A 16,323-nucleotide genomic window follows, 5' to 3' on the forward strand; every position below is an offset into this window, starting at 1 on the left:
CTCTCCTTAAAAACACCTGGCTTTCTTTCAGCATTGTGGAAACCTCTCTACTGGGATTTCCTGAATGTCCTGTCTCAATAGTATCCTTCAAGGATACTCTATACCGAACCATGCACTCGCTGGCTGTAGTTTGCTCTTCTTTCCACCTTTGTTAATACGTGGAATACATCTGGTCGGATCTTCCACGATGGTGTCTAATTCACTTCCAAGCCTTCTCCTCCCTGTGACTTCTTAACCCACTCCCTCAACCAACCTAACCTCCTTCTCCTCCTTCCCTGAGATCACCGAAGAGGAAACTGCTCGCCTTCTTTCTTCCTCTAAGTGCACCACCTGTTCCTCTGATCCCATTCCCACCAATCTGCTTAACAACATCTCTCCTACAGTTAACCCCTCAATCTGTCACATCCTCAACCTCTCTCTCTCCACTGCTACTGTCCCTGACACCTTCAAGCACGCTGAAGTCACACCACTTCTCAAAAAACCATCACTAGACCCCACCTGTCCCTCCAACTACCGCCCCATCTCTCTTCTACCCTTCCTCTCCAAAATTACTTGAACGCGCTGTCCACAGCTGCTGCCTTGATTTTCTCTCCTCTCAGGCCATCCTCGATCCGCTTCAATCCGGCTTTCGCCCACTACACTCGACAGAAACAGCTCTCTCTAAAGTCTGCAATGACTTGTTCCTTGCCAAATCCAAAGGTCACTATTCCATCCTCATCCTCCTCGACCTATCTGCCGCCTTTGACACAGTCAATCATACTTTACTTCTTGACACACTGTCCTCATTCGGGTTCCAGGGCTCCGTCCTCTCCTGGTTCTCTTCGTATCTTTCCCAACGCACCTTCAGAGTATATTCTAATGGCTCTTCTTCCACCCCCATCCCGCTCTCTGTTGGGGTTCCTCAAGGATCTGTCCTTGGACCGCTTCTTTTCTCGATCTACTCCTCTTCCCTGGGCTCGCTGATCTCATCACATGGTTTCCAGTACCATCTCTATGCTGATGACACCCAGCTTTCTCTCTCCACTCCCAACATCACGGTCGAAACCGCGGCCAAAGTTTCGGCCTGCCTTTCACACATCGCTGCCTGGATGTCCAACCAGCATCTGAAACTGAACATGGCAAAGACTGAGCTCCTTGTCTTTCCACCCAAACCCTCTTCTCCCACTTTCCGTCTCTGTTGACAACGCCCTCATCCTCCCCGTCTCTTCAGCCCGCAATCTCGGAGTCATCTTCGACTCCTCCCTCTCCTTCTCTGCCCATATCCAGCAGACAGCTAAGACCTGTCGCTTCTTCCTCTATAATATTAGCAAAATTCGCCCATTCCTCTCTGAACAGACCACCCGAACCCTCGTCCACTCGCTCGTTACCTCTCGTCTTGACTATTGCAATCTTCTTCTCACTGGCCTCCCGCTTAACCATCTATCCCCCCTTCAATCTGTCCAAAATTCCGCCGCACGTCTTATCTACCGAGTGAACCGATACTCTCATATCACCCCTCTCCTCAAGTCACTTCACTGGCTCCTGATCCGCTACCGTATACAATTCAAGCTTCTCCTATTAACCTTCAAATGCACTCAATCTGCAGCCCCCCATTACCTCTCTACCCTCCTCTCCCCTTATGTTCCCACCCGTAACCTCCGCTCTCAGGACAAATCACTCCTATCTGTACCCTTCTCCTCCACCGCTAACTCCAGACTCCGCCCCTTCTGCCTCGCATCACCATATGCCTGGAACAGACTTCCTGAGCCCATACGCCATGCGCCCTCCCTGCTCATTTTCAAGTCCTTACTCAAAGCCCATCTCTTCTCCCTTGCTTTTGGCGCCTAACCACCTTCCCCATTCATGATACCTACACTGACTACATAGTTTGTAACCTTTAGATTGTAAGCTCTCTTGAGCAGGGACTGTCCTTCCCCATGTTAAACTTGTACAGCGCTGCGTAACCCTGGCAGCGCTATAGAAATGCTAAGTAGTAGTAGTAAACAATGTCCACGCCTGATTTAAAGTCCTAACCTTTGTGACCAACCCGTTCAGCTTCTTTTTAACCATTTTCCTCATTTTGCCATAGTCACCCTTTTGAAAATTGAATGCTGCTGCAGTAGATTTCTCTAGAGATTTCCCCAATTTTGTGTTAAGCTTGAGAAAACTTGATTGACTCAATAGAAATGGAACAGTCATACTCTGGAGAAGGGAAACTTTTTTTTGTTTTGTTTTTAGGCCTGGTGTTGCCAAAAGCTCTAGACAACCACCATATTGCACCTCCCTTACAACTGGTCAAAGAGGAGCTCTTATACAAATACATCAGGAGGCTGAGAGCTTAACCATGACACTGTGTATATAATCTGATGGGATTACCAATAAAAACACTCTGCATACATTCTGTATTATTCTGAGAACTCAAGTGATTGATGTTTACATTAAACCATAGCCTTCCCACTTACAAGGTTACAAAAAAAAAAAGATTATTAATAATTAAGTATACTGGCTGATTGCGCCTAGATCCAGTCAAAGCCTAGCAGGATCGTCATCCTATTCCTTGTTACTTGCACCCAAACAGAAGCAGTGGCTTTCTAGAGTCAATCCAGTAAATGGGGTTGTTTTATTTTTTGGCTTTTCCTCCAGGAGCTTATAAACCAACTTATATTAACTGCTGTCACACCACCTTCCAGCAACAAATTCTCACAGCTTCATTGTGCATTGGATAAAAAAATATTTCCTCCAATAAGTTTTGTACTATTAGCTTCACAGAATATCCCATAGCCTCAGCATTGTTTGAAAGGATAACACTACAATTCTGTAAATACCCACATCGAGGTTTTACAGACCTCTATTTTCTCATAACTGAAAAACCATAGTATCTAACCTTAACTAACCTCAACCTCTAGGAGCACTGTTCCATCCTTTATCGTTTTTGTCATTTTCTGCTGTCTCTTTTCTAGTTCTGCTATATCTTTCTGTGGGATAAGACAACAGAACTGCACACGGTACTTATGGACCAATATAAAAGCATCACAACATTCCTGATTTTATTCTTCAGTCCTTTCATAATACCTAGCTCTCAACTAGCACTTTTTTTTTTTAATCAGCAGTGGCAGACTAAACCCATCTTACTTGGGTTACCATCCCAAGAGTGGGCAATAGCTTTAAACTGCCAGGTTCTGAAAACTGTAAATCTTCTGTTTAAATAGTTTATTTCAATAATATAAATATAGCATTTTAGTCCTAAGGTATTTTTAAAGTTAAAATTCTTTAAGAGCAGACTTGGAATATATTTACATGTCTTCTCTGTTTAGAGGTCTCTCATTATCATCTGCTGTTTGCCTCAATGCCTCCTTGTCTCGACGCTTCTTTTCTTTCTTTTCTTTCTTGGATAGTGTGCGCTTGAAGTTGTGAATCACACCTTCTTTTTCTTGCTTCTCTGGCCCATTACTCTGAACCTTCTAGGATAAATCAGATAAAAAATTGTGTCAGTTACTGCCAATTACCTTAAAGTACTTAAGGAGACAATTTTTCAAAGCATCTACAATGCAGGCATTTTCTGAAAACAGATGCTGGAAAAGGCCAAGGCAACAGGGCTAAGGTTCCCTTTTACATGTATTTTCAACCTAATTTGCTCTAAGTCAAAACAAAACCGAAAATCAAGGTTACCTTTTTAAGATTTGTGTTTCATACGTTAAAAGGCACTGTTCAGATACCCTTTACCTTTCATTAAACATTTTGTAAAATTATAATTATGAAGATTTTAATAAAGCAAATACATCCACACAATTACAATTTATGCACGATCTGGTTTCTTATTTTCAATTCATAATCTCCTGCATACAAAGACGATAAAAAAACAAGCATAAAGACATATATAATTTAGTTAGGGGACAAATATGTCATGACTCTTTAGAATCACTGAAAGGGTGACGGGACTGGTTTATCAGGAAGCAGCATATTAGCAAAGGGTATTTTAGACCTTATGGGGTAAATTGCATATCAGGGCACTTGTTTTATAAAGATTCACCAAAATCATCCATCAATAGATTTAAATAATGTATATACTCATCTTAAGTCGATCCCCTGTATAAGTCGAGGGCACTTTTGGGATTAAAAACAGCCATAATTCAAGGCCCCACACAGCCCAATATGACCCCTTCCTTTCTTAACCAACATGTCTTTCCTCCCTGCCTCACTGACACACCCCGCCACACAGACCCAGCATGCCCTCTCTGCTAATCCCCTGCCACACAGACCCAGCATGTCCTCTCTGCTAACCCTCCGCCACACAGACCCAACATGCCCTCTTTGCTGTACCCTGTACCCCAGGCATGTCTTTTCCTTTGATTACCCCCCCCCCCCCCCCCCCATTACCTTCAAATCTCTTTTCCATATAGCACTGGTAGTGCAGCAAGACAGGTCAGAGGGAGTTGGTGCACACCTCAGGCAGCCTAGGTGTACCGCTGCAGTGCCAGTGATGTATGGAAGAGAGATTTGAAGGTACACAGTGGGGAGAGATTCTGAGATGCCCAACTGAAGCTGGCACCAACAGGGGTGTGGGAGGAGGGAGGGATTCATTTTCATTCAGAAAGGCAGTATATCAAGTCCCATTTCCCTTTCCGCTACAGGTGTTACCTGTAAATAAGACAACCCTGATTTTTCACATGCATTTTCCACACAAATTTCTCAACTCAGTACAGTATATATGGTAATCCAATATCTTCCAAAATCACCTTAATATATTAATATTCCCCCTCAAAAATTAATCTCAACACTTTATGCTGGGACCACCCTATCAAAGGCTAACAAAATACCCGTTTAGTAGCCTTAATGAAACAATTTTTCTGGAGTAAATGGATAAACTATGAACACAAGTTTAAAAGTATAAAAGTTTGCCAAATATAATTTTGTCAGACTGCTAATTTACTTCTGAGAAGTAACAACCTGACAGAGTGATAGATCAAAATATGGCCATGCTGGTGCTCCTGGACAGTTGCTGAGCAAAGTATAAAACCCATGATAAAGCATGCAAAAAAAAAATCACTTAATTCTTATGCATATTTTTCTTATCCTGAACTAATCTACCCAAACCCCCCTTTTTTTTTTACGCTATGTGTACTTTTGTCTCCCCCCTCCTCCCTTTCACAATGGGTAATTTTCATAATTGAGAAAATATAATCCTCAGATTGTAACAAGTCTTTATATCAAAGGTTTTCTGCTACCAACATTTCATCAATAATGCTGTGGAGAAAAAAAGCCTCAGAACCAAAACTTTCCTTCTGCATAAAGGGGACCTTTTTCTAAGGCACGCCAATTTAGCGTACGCTAAATGCTAAGATGTCCATTTATATTCCTATGGGCGTCTTTATCAGTTAACGTTCGCTAAAGCCATTAGCATGCCTTAGTAAAAGGTCCACAAAAAGCATTCATAGCTATTCATTTAATCATTGGCAACCAAAAAAAAAACTACAAAAAAATTATATATATATATATATATATACACACACACACACACATTTTTAAATATTCAATTACATAATTTCAAGAAAAAGCAGGAAGCAAAACAGTATCAATTGTAGCAGAAAGATGCAAAAGGATTCAAAATCGTATGTGCTCTATCCAACTACAGATTAGCTGAAAGACTAGTTAAACTCTAGAATTCGTTGCTAGAGGATGTGGTAAAAGCGGTTAGCATATATGGGTTTAAAAAAAAAAAAAAAAGTTTGGACAACTTCCTGGAGGAAAACCCCATAGTCTGCTATTTAGAGACATGGGGGAAGTCACTGCTTGCTTGCCCTGGGATTGGTAGCATGGAGCGTTGCCATTTGGGTTTCTGCCAGGTACTTGTGACCGGATTTGGCCACTGTTGGAAACAGGATACTAGGCTAGATGGACCACTGGTCTGACATAGTTATAGTTATTCTTATGTTCTTAATATGCACTTATCTTTTCAAAAACTGGCTTTCACACAATACATTGCATTTGCATTCCAAATTTGAAAAAATCCCCATACTCAGAATATCACTATTACACTCAGTTCAAAGTCCCTACATGCTACATTTTGCTAAAAATCCACAAGAATTTTTGAGCAGCTGCTTGGTTGTCCCATAGTATCAGCACTTGATTCCTTGTTGGAGAATGTATGTGAATAATGTTTTGCAACCACTTATGATACATATTTAGTCTTATCTCAAAGATACAACTCATTTTCTTAATTTGTTACAAGACTGGAAAAAAAAAAATCTATGTCTCCTGATTACACTGGATATCTGCTCACTGTACACCAGTATCCCACAATTTGTATTGCTTTCAAATTAGGCAGTATATAAAATCTCAAACGATTTTTGTCAGACTCAAATTTTACCAACAGGTGTTGGGGTAAACATGGGAGCAGCTTTTGCTCCAACGGTGGCAAATTTGTTTATGGGTTTGTTTGCGGAACAATGAGTGTATATGGAGAAATTAGGTCCTACTTGCTAATTTGCTTTCCTTTAGTCCCTTCGGACTGGCACAGAATGTCTGATGGGTTATGCACACCTACCAGCAGGTGGACACTGAAGAAACTGATTTTAAACCAGCCAATAACAGCCCTGCTCAGCCCTCTGGAAGCCTCAGTATTCACTTATTAAAGCATCAGGAAAGACAGAAACCAGACATCTGTGCGCCAGTCGGTGAACACAGCCACCTACAAATAAAGAGACGCTGCTGGCAACTGTCAAATAGCTCGACTACACCAAATAGAGAGATCAATATCAGTACCGGATTATTTGTTTATTTGCTTTGTTTTTCAAATACCTCCCCAGAGACAAGGGCAAACAGAACTACCAGTACCAAACCACCAAAGCAAATGGAACTGCACAGCTGCCTAAACAAATCAAATACCGCAAAGGGAGGAATCTGAGTCGGTCCAGAGGGACTAAAGGAAAGCAAATTAGCAGGTAGGACCTAATTTCTCCTTCCTTAGCGTCCCTCTGGACCGGCCCAGAATGACAAAGGAAGTACCAGAACAATAATCCACAGGAGGGACCAAACAGAACCACTGCATCAAGCTGACCAAAAAAGTGGACATCAATTCAACAATCCAAACAACAACAGATGTCAGGAATCCCTGAGCACAGAAGTGCTAACCTTCACCAAAGGCACGAGACAGAGAGAGAGAGACACAGAGACAGACAGAGCGACTCCAACTGGTTCCCCTAATTTGCCTAGGAAAACAACCCCGAACCAAAATCTCCCATCTGCAGAGGAAGGTCCCCCAAAAGAAAGAGAAGGGAGAGAAAAATGGCGAAAGAGAGTGATGATAAAAAAAAAAAAAAAAAAAACAAGACTGAAAGCACAAGGGGTAAAGACCCCTCAAAAGCAACCAACTTGGTAGTCTAGCAAAAAGCTGACAATTTGTTGGGCATATATAACATAGTCCAGCTAACAACCCCAACAACTTCCCTGGGCAGACTCAACGAGCCATGCTGTTCTCTCTACCATCATTTACTATATTATAATACCTTCAAGCTATTAAAATTCCCTGCTATAACTTGTGATTACAAAAATTAATGTTTCTCTAACAGATATTTCCAAATGCTCTAAATACCTTCTCATTTGGCCAATTGCCCCCTCATAGCCCTCTTATGTATGTGACTTGAAAAGACTCTCCTCATACAACTACAATGGTTTTTAAAGACAGTGATGTATTTGAACCATATTAGTTTGGGTTTCACAAGGGTCACTGCACAGGCATCATTAATCTCTGTGCTTGGATCTCTGCACATCACCTAATTTAAGTAATTATGATATTCTTAAATATTTCTTCATGTTTCAACACACCATAATTAGATCTTGCTTGACAATATTACACTTTTAGTATTTGGGGCCATTCCTTATGTAGTTTGAGTCATTCCCGACTAGTATGTTCCAAAAGGTGAGACTAGGTAGTGAAACATCATTGGACCCCGGGCACCTCGGGGCTCTGCACTCTGCAATTTTGTTAACCTCTATCTCCAACAGTTAGAGAAATTGCTTTCCTCACTTCAAGTATAGACTATTGGCTGATAACATACAAATGGTCAGAACCAATGAGCCCTATTTATCAATTTACATTATCATAATAATGGCACAAAATTTGCATTATTTACTAATAATGCAGCTCAACACAAAGTGTTAGCAGCTCATTTTAAAATGAGCTATGCTAAATATTTCATGCTGTATTTTGTATAGAAAGAAACCACCACCTACAGGGCCAATGTTAACTTTCCCTGAAGAGCTACTTAAAGGGGCTGGTGAAAGTTTTCAAAACCAAAATACTGTCCAACACCGCCCAATCTCTTAGGAAAGAGCTCTTCACTTTCCAACCATCTCCTCTCCCCTACAAATACATACCTATTAGGGTATCCCTTGATATCTGGTGGCTAAGGAGGGTGGGGTGGAGAAAGGGAAAGAAACAAGAGCAAAGCCCAGTTATACCTGCCTTGGAATATCCATTTAAAAAATAATGTTGCCAGGCCCAAACTGTAATCTCACAATACATCTTCTAGAAGTCAGGCTACAAAACAAGGTTGCTAATATACTGCAAGTTAGTAAAGACCAAAGTAAAATTTTCTGTGTAAATTAGCATGCTAACATGTTATTTTACTGCAGGGTGAAGTATGGGCCTTACAATTCGGTTGTCTCAGCATTCTATCATTTATTTATTTGGATTTATTTACCGCCTTTTTGAAGGAGTTCACTCAAGGCTGTGTACAGTAAGAATAGATCAAACATGAGCAATAGGCAATTAGAGCAGTAAAAACATTCAAAAAGAATACAAAGATATACTAGCAACGTCAACACAATACATAATAGAACATTATACTTGGTAGTGAAGGGTAAGGCAAAGTTGTAACATATAGATGGGTAAGGAAGTAGGAAGAATTAGAAAATAAGGTGTCTGATTTGAAGAAAGTTGCACATGAGGTCAGAGAGATGGTTAAATATAATCGCAGCTAGGGTAGGAATGGATAAACATGTTCCGCTGCAGTATGTGCAGCCCGAGTCACTCGTGTGTGTGAGTGAGATTAACAAGTTAGCTACTTCTTCCATTAAAGGCTTGGTTGAATAGCCAAGCTTTCACCTGCTTCCTGAAGTAGAGATAGTCTTGTGTTAAGTGGAGCCTTTCAGGAAGTGCATTCCAGAGTGTTAGGGCTACTCCGGAGAAGGTTCACTTGCGGGTGTCACATTGTGTAATGTCTTTTGGAGAGGGTGTAGTTAGTGAAAGTCCTTGGGAGGACCTTAGTGTCCTTGGCGGTGTGTGGAGGATCATCCTATTCTTTAGATACTCAGGGCTGTTTCCTTTCAGGGCCTTGAAGATCAGTTTTTAATTTAGCCCTGTATTGTACTGGTAGCCAATTAAGTTTTTGCAAAAATGGTGTGATGTGGTCACGTCGCTTGCAACCTTCTATGAGTCTTGGTGCAGCATTCTGAATCAACTGGAGTTGGTGCAGGCCCTTTGTAGTCAGACCATTGTAAGGTGCATTGCAGTAATCTTGTCTTGATGTTACCATGGCACGCACAACTGGGATAAGATTTACCTTCTTGATGTAAGGAGAGAAGCAGCGCAGCTGTCGCAAATAATAGAAGCAGCTCTTGAAGGTTGCTTTGATTTGGGGAATCAAAAAGTGTTGAATCTAGCTGTATTCCAAGCTTCCTGACTTGTGATTTGAGGGGGAATTCATACTTTACAAAAGGGATTTTGATGTCAGATATGTATCCACTTGTGTTAGGGACCCAGAGAAGCTCGGTTTTACTTGGGTTCAGGCAAAGTTTGTTGAGTTTAGCCCATTCTTGAATTGATGTTAGACAGGTAATCAGTTTATTCAAGGCTGTAGGTAAGTCAGGTTCAATGGGTATGAGTAGCTGCACATCATCCGCGTAGATGTAGAACTGAGTGTCCATTGACCAAATCAGCTCAGCAAGTGGCTTGAGGCAGATATTGAACAGAATAGGTGACAGTATTGATCCTTGTGATACCCTGCAGGTCAGTGTCCATGGTGGTGATGAGTTGTTGCCAAACATTATGGATTGTTGCCTTTCTGATAGATAGGATCTGAACCAGGCAAGTACTGTTCCATTGATACCTGTTTCTGTCAGTCGTGCTAGCAAGATATCACGATCCACAGTGTCAGAAAGCTATTGAGAAATCTAGCAGTACTAACATCAAGGCAAATCCCTTGTCTCGGTTTCTGTGAAGATCTAGCAGGGATACGAGGCCAGTTTGTTCCATAACTGGATCTGAATCCAGATTGACATGGATCTAACCAGTTACTCTTTTCTAGCCATTCATTAACTTGAACACAGACTGTTTTGTTCTACGAGTTTCCCTAGAAATGGGATGTTGGATACTGGCCTGTAACTTTCAAGTCTGTCCTGGTCAATGTTTTTCTTCAGCAGATGGCAAACCACTGCCCTTTTTAATGCTATTGGTAGTTGCCCATTAGAAAGAGAGGTTCACAATTTTTGTGGTGCATTCTATAAGGCCCATACTTGCATGCTGCACTATCTTTGATGGGCAGGGATCGAGGGAGCAGGTAGTTGGTTGAAGGTCTCTTAGGATTTTGTCAAGGGTATCCTCTGTCATTAGGTTAAAAGTGTCCCATCTGTGTCTGTTTGGAGGGGGCAAGCTTGTGCACCCCTGGTTGACTGGTTGGGCACTGGGTGGGACTGCCTGTAAATCCTGGTGAAGACTTAATTTTGCTGGCAAAGTATGCAGCAAAATCATTGCAGTTCAGTTTAGACTGGGCAGGCTGGTTCTGTTGTGGGGGTTGCAGTAGGCTGTTTTACTAAACTGAACAGCTGCTTGGTTGAATTAGCAGCCTGTGCAATACACTGAGAGAAATACTCTTTTTTTGGTTGCTGTTAAGACTTGGCAGTACTTTGCCATGTGCTTCCCTGCAGTTTAGCCTGTCTTCATCCAGGTGGGATTTGCACCATCTCATTTCCAGTTTTCGTCCTTTGCGTTTAAGGATCCGAAGTTCTGGAGAAAACCAAAGTGAACGTTTGTGAGTGGGGCATAAGACCTTTTTTTTTAGTGGTGCTGTTCTCTCTAAGGTCTTGGCTAACTGTGTATTCCAGATGTCAACTTGTTCTGACAGTGTTGTCTTTTCATTTACATGTGGATAGTTCAAGGCCTCTAGAAAATTCTCAGCAGTCAGCTTTTTTTTCTCTCTGATCTTCTAAACTCTGGGAGGTGACATTTGTTTCAGGTGGTCACTTAGGGAGAATTTAATTAGAAAATGGTCTGACCATGATAGGGGTGTTATTTCAATACTATTATCCCAGAATTCTGGGATATCCATCCCTTTGTAGAATACCAGGTCTAGTATGTGACCCTTATCATGGGTTGGAGAACTGATCACCTATGTAAATCCTAGTGCTGTCATCGTGTCCAGAAAGGCAGCTGTGGTGGTATCTGGGGTTCTGATGTGTAGATTGAAGTCTCCCTTGATCACCAGCCTAGTGTAATTCAGGGTCACTTGAGTAATCAGCTCTAGTAGTTCTTGCACAGATAATGTGTTGTTACGAGGTGCTCTGCAAACCATGAGCAGCCAGATTGGTTTCTCCTCTTCAAGTTGGATTAAAAGAGATTCTGATCTATGTAGCTGGGGGATGGATATTCTGCGCAGTTTGATTGTGTCCCGAATCAAGACTGCTACCCCTCCACCCTGTCTTCCAGGTCTTGGTTGATGTTGGATGTTGAAACCTGTTGGGCATAGTTCAGCCAGTGGTAAACCCCCACTTTCATCTAGTTTACTGTCCAACAGAATCCCGAAAATTCTTATAAAAGAGGAAAAATGATATGTTGTCTGATTTATCATCACACTAGTTTCATTCTCAGCTTTCAAATGGCTAACTTAACAGTAACTTTGTTTTGTCAGAGTTTATCTTAAGTTTGTTTTCTCATCCATACTTCTACAATGTTAAGAATTTTATGAAGGAGATCAGAATGAGATAATAGGAACTAGAATAGTTATGTCATCTGCATAGCTGTACAAATATACAACTAATCTCTCCAAAACATAACCCAAGTTTAAATAGACATTAAAGAGTATAGGAGAAAACAAGGAACCCTGAGGTACCTCACTTATATTTTTCCAATCATCAGAAAAAATACCTTACATCTTAACCCTATAGTATCAATTCTTTAAAAAGCCTGAAACCATTTATAAACATTTCCAGTTACTCCTATATTATGAAGTGCCTGTAATAAGATGTCATGATCCCCCAGATCAAAAGCACTAGAAAGGTAGAACCGCAGCACCAGAGATTTTTTTTACCTTCCGATAAGAAGTCTACAATTATCATCAAAGAGCAAACCAATTACTGTCTCGGAGCTGTAGTTTGACCTAAATCCTGATTGTGAATAGTGCAATATATTATGTTGATCCAAATAATCAGTAAGCCACCACACCCTCCATAAGTTTACAAAGAAACGGGATGGAGGCAGTGGGTCTATAGTTTGTCAATTGATAACAATATCAAGGAACCAAGTGGGGTAATAATTTCCCCAAAATAAGAAGGAAAAATTCCAGAATCTAAAGAGGATGCCAGCCATTCCATCAACAATATTTTGAATTTATTAGATGCTGTTTTCATTATATACGGAGAGCATAGATCTAGACTACAATAAGTAGAACTATATTCTTTAATAAACTTTCTACAAAAACCAAACAGGAAAAAATTCATTCCATATTTTATCCACTGATACATATCTAAATGAAAACTTCAAGAAGTTCTAAGTGATTATTAACAAAAAGATTTCTAATTATACCGATCTTATCTCTAAAGTATGTTGCCAACTGGGAAGCTGATGGCTTCTTAGTACCTGCTGACATTGTACCTAATTCGGTACTAGTTAAGCTAAAAATATTTAAAGCATTTTGGAATCTGTAGTATTACCCTTAGTTTAGAATAATACTCTTTGATTTCAACATCTTATATTTCTTATTTATTATTCTCCAGCTCATCTTATTCTCCATAGTAGGCTGCTTTCGCCAACATCTTTCTAATTTTCTAGATCTACGCTTCAGTTCTAGTAACTCAAAATCATACCTGTGAAGGTCTGGTTATCTTCACTTTAGATTTCAATGGGGTTATAATTTCTAGTGTTTCCTTACTGAACTTATGCTATTCTGTAGCAAAACCTAGTGAATTTGAAAATCTGCTACTCTTGTCAAATTTAGACCAGAATGTAATTTGATCAACAGTTCCCCTTGAAGTAGTGGGTTGTTTTTTTTTTGTTGTTTTTCAACTGGGACCTATCTAGTTGTTTCCAGTATATAGTAAAGTGATGTAAAAAATGGTCAGACCGAGGTACCTCAATCCATTGACCTTCAGAACAACAAATGTCCTCACCAACAGTAAAACCTGGAGCTGGCATTAAGTCCAACTGATGTCCTTTAATATGAGTAATCTTAGGAGTTACTACATAAAAACCCAAGGCCTTTAAATAGGAGAGAAATTCTAAAACTCTTAACTGAGAATCAGCCTCTTCTAAATGCAAATTTACATTCCCTAGCAGCAAGTTAAACTTAAGAGTACAATTTATTTATTTACTTGTTGACCTGAACATGTATACCCTGGAGGAAAGGAGAAACAGGGGTGATATGATACAGACGTTCAAATATTTGAAAGGTATTAATCAGCAAACGAACCTTTTCCGGAGATGAGAAGGTGGTAGAACTAGAGGACATGAAATGAGATTGAAGGGGGCAGACTCAAGAAAAATGTCAGGAAGTATTTTTTCACGGAGAGTGGTGGATGCTTGGAATACCCTCCCACGGGAGGTGGTGGAGAGGAAAACAGTAACGGAATTCAAACATGCGTGGGATAAACATAAAGGAATCCTCCTCAGAAGGAAGGGATCCCCAGAAGCTTAGCCGGTGGTGGGAGGCAGGGATAGTGCTGGGCAGACTTATACGGTCTGTGCCCTGAAAAAAAGACAGGTACAAACCAAGGTAAGGTATACACAAAAAATGGCACATGTGAGTTTATCTTGTTGGGAAGACCGTGCAGGTCTTTTTCTGCCGTCATCTACTATGTTATGTTACTATTTGTATCCCACATTTTCTCACCTATTTGCAGGCTCAATGTGGCTTACATAGTACCGTAGAGGCATTCGCTGGTTCCGGTATAAACAGTTTTACAAGTGATGTTATGGTAGAACATATGTTAGGGAATTGTATAGGGGAAGAGTTACATTGTGTCCATTATGTTCTTTGGTTTCATAATGTTGCAGGGTTCGGGTATTTAAGTAGGGTCGGTAAGGTATGCCTTTTTGAACAGGTTTTTAGTGATTTCCGGAGGTTTAGGTGGTTATACGGTGTTTTTCACGGCTTTTGGTAGTGCGTTCCATAGTTGTGTGCTTATGTAGGAAAAGCTGGATGCACAAACTGATTTGTATTTAATTCCTTTGCAGCGAGTACTCCCACAGTTCAAAAGTAATGTTCAAAACAGCCTGAAAGTGCTCAAATATTTGCCAGTGATAAACCATGACGTCACATATACCACTTCAGTTCAGTATTCTATCTCCACCTGGTGGTAGATGGACACAACCCACATGTCTCTGGATTCATCTGTTACTGGCGCTAAGGAAGGTTTTTGTTTTCATCCATTTTCTCTCTAATTTTTTGCAGACACTTCATGTTTAGGATGTCTTGATTGAACCAGATAGCTTTTTATTTTGTCTAGATTTGGGTTTAATAGGAGCTATAAGAAGTTGTTTGACTAGCATATAAACTGGTTTATTTTCATCTACTTTAGACCAAAATTGTTCTATAGTGATTTTGCTTCTTGTATTATAAAGTAGATTTGTAATGAGCTGTCTTGTTGTGAGAACTTTCCAGATTTTAAAATTTTAGTCTACTATGGTCTGACTATAAAATTGGCTCCCATTCCATATTGGATATACAGATGTTAGGTCAAGTATGTGACCTCTACTATGTGTAGATGTACCTTTAGGAGTTATGAAGCTCCATGATTCAAGAAATTCTGACTTTTCTTTTATTTTGAAATAATTTCTTTTTTTCTAAATGAAGGTTACAACCGCCTATTAACAATACATTGTCAAAGTTGGTGCATTATAGAAGAATTTTCAATTTTTTATCATTCCAGTTTCCTTGAAGTTGATAAAACAGAATAAGGCATAATTAATTAGATAAAGTTTCATTAGTAATGTTGCCTGACCAATTTACTTCAATTCTTTGAAGGAGTAAACAAGCATGTGGACAAAGGGGAGCCGGTTGATATTGTGTATCTGGATTTTCAAAAGGCGTTTGACAAGGTACCTCATGAAAGGCTACAGAGGAAATTGGAGGGTCATGGGATAGGAGGAAATGTCCTATTGTGGATTAAAAACTGGTTGAAGGATAGGAAACAGAGTGGGGTTAAATGGGCAGTATTCACAATGGAGAAGGGTAGTTAGTGGGGTTCCTCAGGGGTCTGTGCTAGGACCGCTGCTTTTTAATATATTTATAAATGATTTAGAGATGGGAGTAACTAGCGAGGTAATTAAATTTGCTGATGACACAAAGTTATTCAAAGTCGTTAACTCGCAACAGGATTGTGAAAAATTACAAGAGGACCTTACGAGACTGGGAGACTGGGCGGCTAAATGGCAGATGACGTTTAATGTGAGCAAGTGCAAGGTGATGCATGTGGGAAAAAAGAACCCGAATTATAGCTACGTCATGCAAGGTTCCATGTTAGGAGTTACGGACCAAGAAAGGGATCTGGGTGTCGTCGTTGATAACACACTGAAACCTTCTGCTCAGTGTGCTGCTGCGGCTAGGAAAGCGAGTAGAATGTTGGGTATTATTAGGAAATGTATGGAAAACAGGTGTGAGGATGTTATAATGCCGTTGTATCGCTCCATGGTGCGACCGCACCTTGAGTATTGTGTTCAATTCTGGTCGACGCATCTCAAAAAAGATATAGGAGAATTGGAAAAGGTGCAGCGAAGGGCGACTAAAATGATAGCGGGGATGGGACGACTTCCCTATGAAGAAAGACCAAGGAGGCTAGGGCTATTCAGCTTGGAGAAGAGACGGCTGAGGGGAGACATTATAGAGGTATATAAAATAATGAGTGGAGTGGAACAGGTGGATGTGAAGCGTCTGTTCACGCTTTCCAAAAATACTAGGACTAGGGGGCATGCGATTAAACTACAGTGTAGTAAATTTAAAACAAATCGGAGAAAATTTTTCTTCACCCAACGTGTAATTAAACTCTGGAATTCATTGCCGGAAAATGTGGTGAAGGCGGTTAGCTTAGCAGAGTTTAAAAAGGGGTTGGACGGTTTCCTAAAGGACAAGTCCA

General features: G+C 40.5%; 1 protein-coding gene across 9 annotated transcripts in view; it reads right to left on the reverse strand.

Moving 5' to 3' along the window:
- The window catches only part of AFDN (afadin, adherens junction formation factor), a 414,469-nt gene that overhangs the window by 289,594 nt on the left and 108,552 nt on the right, over window positions 1–16,323 (reverse strand). For all 9 annotated transcript variants that reach the window (XM_030195932.1, XM_030195930.1, XM_030195924.1 and 6 more), the window contains exon 4: window positions 3,277–3,440. In XM_030195932.1, the coding sequence (XP_030051792.1) occupies window positions 3,277–3,440 (164 nt within the window). The remainder of the gene's footprint in view (window positions 1–3,276; window positions 3,441–16,323) is intronic.

Source organism: Microcaecilia unicolor, chromosome 3 (assembly GCF_901765095.1).
Source record: "Microcaecilia unicolor chromosome 3, aMicUni1.1, whole genome shotgun sequence".
NCBI classification, from domain to species: domain Eukaryota; kingdom Metazoa; phylum Chordata; class Amphibia; order Gymnophiona; family Siphonopidae; genus Microcaecilia; species Microcaecilia unicolor.